The 7879-nt window shown below is 39.2% G+C and overlaps 1 protein-coding gene across 1 annotated transcript; it reads right to left on the minus strand.

Annotated features, from left to right (window-relative positions):
• Positions 1 to 393: 393 nt before the first annotated feature.
• Positions 394 to 6339, minus strand: EMWEY_00053510 (UPF0202 family protein, putative; the record flags this gene model as incomplete). Its single annotated transcript, XM_013480034.1, has 9 exons — positions 394 to 668; positions 873 to 1161; positions 1322 to 1726; positions 2363 to 2399; positions 2795 to 2836; positions 4080 to 4433; positions 4615 to 4732; positions 5102 to 5255; positions 5614 to 6339. Coding segments are annotated over 9 exons (2400 nt in total), but the record flags the coding sequence as incomplete, so codon positions are not given.
• Between the last annotated feature and the right edge of the window lie 1540 nt (positions 6340 to 7879).

Raw genomic sequence — 7879 nt, forward strand, 5'->3', positions numbered from 1 at the left:
AATTTATTTATACTCTTTATATTGTTTAGTATATTTAGGGTATATTTATATGTATTATTTATATTATTACTTTTTTTTGTATTTTTATACTTTTTTATATTTTGTGTAGTTTAGGGATAGAAGGAGGGATGCATGCATGTATAAGGTAATTAAGAAGGGAAGGAAACACCTAAGGAGACAGAAGAAGTGTTAATTAAGCAGAGAAGAAGAGCCACCAAAGGAGACACTTCAATAGAGACTTAAGGAGACAAAAAAGGGGGAAAAAAGCAAAAGAATAAAACGAATAAAATGAATACAGAACAAAGAACAAAAAGGAATAAATAAAGAAAAAGAATAAAAAATAAGAATAAACAAAAAGAATAAAAAGGAATAAATAAAGAAATAAATAAATACCTGTGGATCTAAAGGAGGAGCCTCTGTACAATCTAGACAAAGAAGTTGATTAAGCCAAGACTCAACAGGGTCTCCTTCTGCATAACGAATAGGAGTATCTAATGTTATTTCTTTTAATTGTCTCCTTAATATACTTTTATTGTCTCCTTTTTCTCCTTTTTCTCCTAATAATAATTTATTCCCTTTCCTTAAATCCCCCAATAATTTTAATGATAAAGAACGTCCTGTCCCTTCATACCCATTTACTGTTGATGATAATAATACAGTATAAGGCCCTGCATGCATACATAAACCCTAAACCCTAGACCCTAAACCCTAGGCACGCACAACTTCTAGGGTGTGCACATCTACTACCGTCCCTTAACTATTTGCTGCTGTAAGGGGGACGACACCGTAAACCCTAAACCCTAAACCCTGAGACCTAGACCCTAATAAGCCCGAGACCACCCTAAACCCTAAACCCTAAACCCTCGACATACCAAGGAGTCCTTTAACAACGGGTAATGGTATACTTGCTGCCTCATCAATAACAAGTAAATCACAATTAACAAGGGTTTGTCTTTCATGAGGAAAAATAAATTGTACACGTTGTTTATGGTGTCTATACACCTCAATCTTTGTTATTGCTTTTACGTCTTGTTTATCATATAAACCCGAGGAATAAACACCCGATGTATCTAAACCCTTTTTTCCTCTTCTTGTTGATCCTACTGTCTCTATAGATACCTGGAAGTCTATTTGCTCCCTCATACCCATGGCAAGCAAACCCTGCAGCAGCAGCAGCAACAGCAGCAGCAGCAGCAACAGCAGCAGCAGTAGCAGGAGCGGAGGATTCATACATGCATGCAGTTTATCATTGATGTACGCAGAAGCAGAGGGATACCGCAAAGACATCCTAAACCCTAAACCCTAAACCCTAGGGGTTTACCTTTTGTACGAATTCGAATAGGGTTTGTACATTCTCTGCAGAGGGTGCACAAACAAAGGTAGAGGAGACACCAAGAGAGACAGCAGCAGCAACAGCAAGACCTAATGCAGCAGATTTCCCTCTCCCTCTTGCTGCAGTAAGAGCAATAGTTTGATATGTTCCTGGTGCTGCTGTTGCTGTTGATGGTTGCTGCTGCTGAGAAGACTCCTGCTGCTGCTGCTGCTGCTGCTGCTTGCTGCGGAAACTGCTGCAGCTACATAGACAATCAAGGAAAGCAATAACAGCAGTAGCCTGCTGAGGGGTAACACACAACTTAACAAGAGCATCAAGAGGAGGGGCGTGTTGCAGTTTATCTATAATATGTTTAAGCTGCTGCTGCTGCTGCTGTTGCTGCTGCTGCTGCTCCTGCAGCAACTGAGCATTAGCAGCAGGATCAAGAGCAATAGTACCATTAATAGGTAATATATTTAATTCATCATCTAATATAATACAACGTCTACAGTGTATAAGAGATAAAAGAAGACGTTTATTAAATAAAGGTAATAAAGAAGAAAAAGAAGAAGTTATATATTTATTATGTATATCCATGGATAAATAATATAATTGCTGCAGTGTATTATATGACTGCAGCAGCAGCAAAATAATTCCCCCTCCTGCTGCTGTCTCTATTACCCTACATAATAAATTAGGGTTTATTGCCTCGTAGTCTTGTAGTATACATATATTATATGTTTTTCCTAATATATTCTTACTATCCTTATAATGTATATATCTTATTAATGTACTTGTATAAAATAATTCATGTACATTATCTATATTAGGGTTATATAATCCTTTTTTTATTTTTTCTTGTATTTGTTTCTGTCTTTTCTTATAATGAGAAGAAAACCCTAATTCCTTCTTATAACACCATAATACTGAGGGTTTATTTATATTATTTATACTACTTAACATATAATATATATTAGGTATTTGTTCTCTCCCTCTATCCCCTACTAATATAAACAAACATCTCTCATTTAATGCAACACTGCTACGTACACATTCACGTATACGTGGATCCACCTTCTTCTTCATCCTGTATACAATTCACATTAACCCTAAACCCTAAACCCTAAACCCTAAACCCTAAAATCTAAATATGAAGTAAAGAAAAATAGGAAATAAAGAATGAGCAAAAATAAATAAGGGATAATGGTTAAAACGAGGAGAGGGGAGGGGATATATAGAAGGAGTTATACACTATACGGAAAAGGCTAGGGTTTAGGGTTTAGAGAAGAAGGGTTTGAATAGAGGCATTTAAGCGTTAGAGTGTTATAGATGATAGAGCTTAGATGTAAGGGTTCTAAATAAAGGGTTTATAGGAAAAGGTTTAGAAGAAGCTACTTTATGTTTAGGGTTTAGGGTTTAGGGTTTAGTGCTTATAGGGACTCACTTGGATAAGAAATAATGACGAAGGGTATACAATCAAACCAACATGTGACAGAAGCCAGGCAGGCCATGAGGCCTTCCAGGCTCTAACCCTAAACCCTAAACCCTAAACCCTAAACCGTCGATCCCTCTCCCACTAAAGCCTTGGTCGGTAACGTCCCCGGTGCCCAAACCCTAAACCCTAAAAACCTAAAACCCTCGATCCAGCCAAATTAAGGGAGGAAGAAGGACAAATTAATTACATTAAAATACAAGAAAAGGACAAAATAAAACATTACAGAAGGGTCTTCCTCTTATTACTGCTGTGGGGCGGATCTACTTCTTGACAGGGGCCCCGGGGGCCCCCCCACAGGGCCGCAGGGCCCGTAGAGGGGGCCCTCGAGGGGCCCCTCCCTCTCTCCGTTATCTTACTCTTTCTTTAGAGGTGAAGGGCAAAATGATAATTTATTTTTACGTATTAATGGGAGAAAAATGCCATTTTTATCTGCATGCAGTAGCAAGAAGGAGGGAAAAGCCTTCCTATGGGGCTGGACCGCCGGTCTTCTTTATACATCTTGTGTATTCCCCCGAATAAATATAATATTATTATAATTATAATAATAAATTACAATTATAAATTGTGATTACAATTATACATTATAATTGTTAAATAAAATATCTACAAAAGTGTACCTGTTATGTCCCTGGCAGGGAAGGGGGCCCCCCGAGCCTCCCGCCTGGTGAACCTCCCTCTCCCTTTTGTAGGAGAGGGGGGCCCCTAACCGCCAACAAACCCTCTTCCCCCAAGCTAGCTACCTAGCGAGCTACATAGCTAGTCAGCTAGCTACACAGCCGTCCAGGCAGCTAGCCAGTTGGAAAATATATATCTACCGTGCGCCTCTGTCCATACAGTTGGCTAGCTAGCTAGCCAACGAGTCGGCGGATTCAGGGGTTGGTAGCTTGCCACGTGTTGGTAGCTAGGTAGCTCTAGTGGGCTAGTTAATACGTTGACTCCCTCACCATCTAGCAAGCTAGCTATCTAATTAGCTAGTTAGCTAGCCAGCTGTCTGTAGAGGCCTGCATCGAAGCCCCAGAGGCCGGCGGATCACCAAAAAAACGGGGGCCCCCAAGAGGGGACCTGATAGGGGCCCCTATTCGCTAGGGAGGGGCCCCCCTCAGGTCCATCTTCCTTCCTGCACGGGGCCCCTCTGCAAGCCAAAGGGGACACTTCTTAAGAAAAAAGGAGACAGCTGTCTCTAAACATCAATAAAGGAGACCCTCTTCCCCTCTCTCCCCATGGTGTAAGAAGAGAGTAATTAGGGTTTAGGGTTTTGGGTTTAGGGCTTACGTTTGTCTAACAAGAGGTACATAAACAACACTAGTAATATATTTAACGGAGACAGCCCCCTCCTTATTCTTAGATATAACTACTAATGCCTGTCCCCCATCACAGTCTCCATCTATCTGTCTATCCCCTAAACCCTCGAGGGTTATTAAACCCTCATGGCATTCTACTGGTATAACCATCTTCCCTCCAATAGCTAATTGCTGCAGCAAAGCAGCAGGTACTGCTGCTGCTGCTGCACCTACATGAATTGCATCATATGGGGCCCCCCAAGAGGGGCCCCCTGCCCAACCGTCCCCCTTTAATAATGCAAAGTTACGGCTCTGCATTAAGTGAGGGAACCCTGCTGTTACGTTCCTGAACAACACAAACCCTAAACCCTAAACCCTAAACCCTCGCTCGAGCCAGGTAAAAGACGTATAACCTACCCACTACGCAAACCCTCGTCCTCACAGGAAGCAATATCTAATGTGTATGGTACTTCCCCTTAACGTCTACAATCTAGGGTTTAGGGTTTAGGGTTTAGGGTTTATATTACTTCTTAGATAGATCAACAAGACCCTGAATATAATCAATGCCGATGGCAATTCCTCCATTCTCTTCTCCTGCCCCAACCATCATTGCCATACAAACTGTTAAATACCCTGTACCGCTACCTGCAGCAGCAGCAGCAGCAGCAGCAGCAGCAGCAGCAGCAGCAAGAACAGCAACACGCATATATTGCTGCTACTGCTGCGGCTGTGGCAGCTGTTGCATAAATAAGAAATAAAGAAATAAATAAATAAAATAAATAAATAAAATAAAAGAATAAAATAAAAAAATAAAAAAATAAGTAAATAAATGAATAAATAAATAAATAATTACCTACCTACATCTAGTGCCCTCTTACCATAAGTTAATTTATCCTTTAATTCCTCTAAAGAAATGTCATGAATATGTAATAAAAATATAATAAATACATGAATAAATAGATAAATAAATAAATAAATAAATAAATAACTGTATTAATTAATTTATTTACTTACCTACATCCAGTGCCCTCTTGCCATAAGTTAATTTATCCTTTAATTCCTCTAAAGAAATGGCATGAATATGTGGTGCAGAAATTGTGGCATTAAATCCGATCGATTGAGGACGATCAATGTATGGATCAACAGATATAAATTTACCACGGTCTACCTGCATGCATGCATATTAATATATATTTATTTATTTACTTTATTTATTTTATTTGCTTGTCTTGTTTTATTTATTCTTGTTATTTACAATTGACGCGAAACGGGGAAGGGTTTAATGCTTGTGCTTTAGGGTTTAGGGTTTGGAGTTTTTTGGGGTTTAGGGTTTAGGGTTTGGGGTTTAGGGTTTAGGGGAGACGTAAGGGATGGGCTAGCTGTAGGTGTTAATAAGGAGTATTTTTGTCTCCTTTTGTCTCCTTTTGTCTACTACTTGTTGTCTCCCTATCTTTATTCCCTCTATTTGTCTCCTACATCCACCAACGTCACCTCTCCTCATCTACTACCACAACTATTACTCCTACTCCTACTCCTGCTGCTGCTGCTGCTGTTGCTGCTGCTTCTGCTGCTGCTGCTGGCTGTATATTTACCTGCAGCATAGTATTATAGACTCTTTGGTCTTTTATAAGTCCTGACCTCCGTAAGTTTTCTATTAATTCGCTGTTTGTTCTCCCATGGCTACGCCACGCCATTGCTGCTGCTGCTAGCTGCTGCTGCTGCTCCTGCAGCAGCTGCTGTTGTTCTTGTTGCAGGCGCAGGGGGGCCCCCTCAGTACCTGTATCTTCGGGGGCCCTTGATGGGGCCCCTATGCCACTGAAGGGTACTCCTTCTGGGGCCTCAGGCAATGAAGAAGAAAGGAAGGGGGCCCCTTGACCCTGCACACCCGACTGGTCAACTGTTGAATACAGTGGTGAGGGTACAGGAGGATTCTGCTGCTGCTGCTGCTGTTGTTGCTGCTGCAGTTGCTGCTGCTGCTGCTGCAGCTGCAGCAGGGAACGGGAAGACAGGGCGGCTCTGTGCTGCGCTAAGAAACGAGAGGAAAGAGGAAAACGGCGGGTAGCAGGGGGAGGGAAGTTAAGGAAAGAAGATATAGATGTGTCTGTAGGAGAGAAGGGAACGTTAACTGCTGCAGTTGCTGTTGCTGCTGCTGCTGCTGCTACTGTTGCTGCTGCTGCTGCTGCTGCTGCTACCCATACACCACCGCAGGTCGATGCCCGCGATATGCCGGCCCTTCGGGGCACCAACAGCATCTCTAAAGAAATAAAAAATTAATTATTTATTTATTTTGTTTGTTTTATTCATGTATTTACTTATAATCTATTTATACTTAACGGACATTGAAGACAGTGGCTTCTGTTGCTGCTGCTGCTGTAGCTGTAGCAACAGCAGCAGCAGCTGCAGCAGCTGCCGCAGCGCTCGCTGACACTGCAAGACAAGTTCGTTCAACACACGGCAGTGTTTAAGGAGATAAGATATTTTAATAAAAAAATAAAAATTAAATTAAACTAAATAAATAAATAAATAAATAGCAAGTATTATGTAATAATACGGTCTGCTAGTTGCATATACACTACAAACCTCCCTATACACCCTAGCAGCACGACTCCAAGATGACAGCAGCAGATGCAGCAAAAAGGAGAAAAATAAGAAATAACTAATAATTTTAACTAATAAATGACAATAAATAATAAAATTAAATTTATTTATTAAAATAATAAAAGAAGAAGAAAAGTTAATAGAGAGAAGACTCTATACCCTCTAAGGGAGAACCACCAACCCAACAATGCGAGTCATCGATCAAACGGCAACAGAAGCAGCAATAGCAGCAATAGCAGCAGTAGCTGCAGCAGTAGCTGCAGCAGTAGCTGCAGCAGTAGCTGCAGCAGCAGCAACAACAACACTAGCAACAACAGCAACGCCAGGAGCTGCAACGGCAACAGTAGCAGCAACACCAACAAGGACTGCTGCGACAGGAGTGTAGAAGTAGCATCAGCAGCAACAGTAGCATTAACACTAGCAGCAATAGCAGCAACAGCAGCAGCAACTGTAGCATTAACACTAGCATTAACACTAGCAACAATAGCAGCAGCAGCAGCAGCAGCAGCAGTAGCAACAACAACAGTAGCATTAACACTAGCAACAATAGCAGCAGCAGCAGCAGCAGCAACAGCAGCAGCAACTGCAACAGCAGCAGCAACAGCAACAGCAACAGCAAATATTAAGAATTAAAAAGATGTATTTTGTTACTTTGCAGTCCTCAAGTTGGGAATGCATAAAATAAAATACAACTTAATAAAAAAATAAATAAATAAATAAATAAATAAATAAATAAATAGAATATTTATTTATATTTACTTATATATATTTATTTATATTTATATTTATTTATTTATTTATATCTATGTTGGTGCCTTTTTATCCTTATAACCTGCAGATACACCCTGTAGATAACATATCTATTTTATTATATAAAAAAAATATATATATTATATATTTATATATATTTGTGTATATTTATATTATATATATAATATTATATATATTATATATAGTATATACAATACTTATATATAGATTATATATATATTATATTATACACATGTATTCTTCTATGTATAATATACATAATATATTATATATATTATAGTATATATATATTTATACTAAATAATATATAATAATATAATATATATAATATATTATATGTACTATATAATATATTATATATGTACGTACATATACACGAATATATATATTTTATAAAAAAATAGATAACTATACATATACATA

This window comes from Eimeria maxima, genomic scaffold (genome assembly GCF_000499605.1).
Source record: "Eimeria maxima Weybridge genomic scaffold, Emw_scaff1533, whole genome shotgun sequence".
Lineage (NCBI taxonomy): Eukaryota > Apicomplexa > Conoidasida > Eucoccidiorida > Eimeriidae > Eimeria > Eimeria maxima.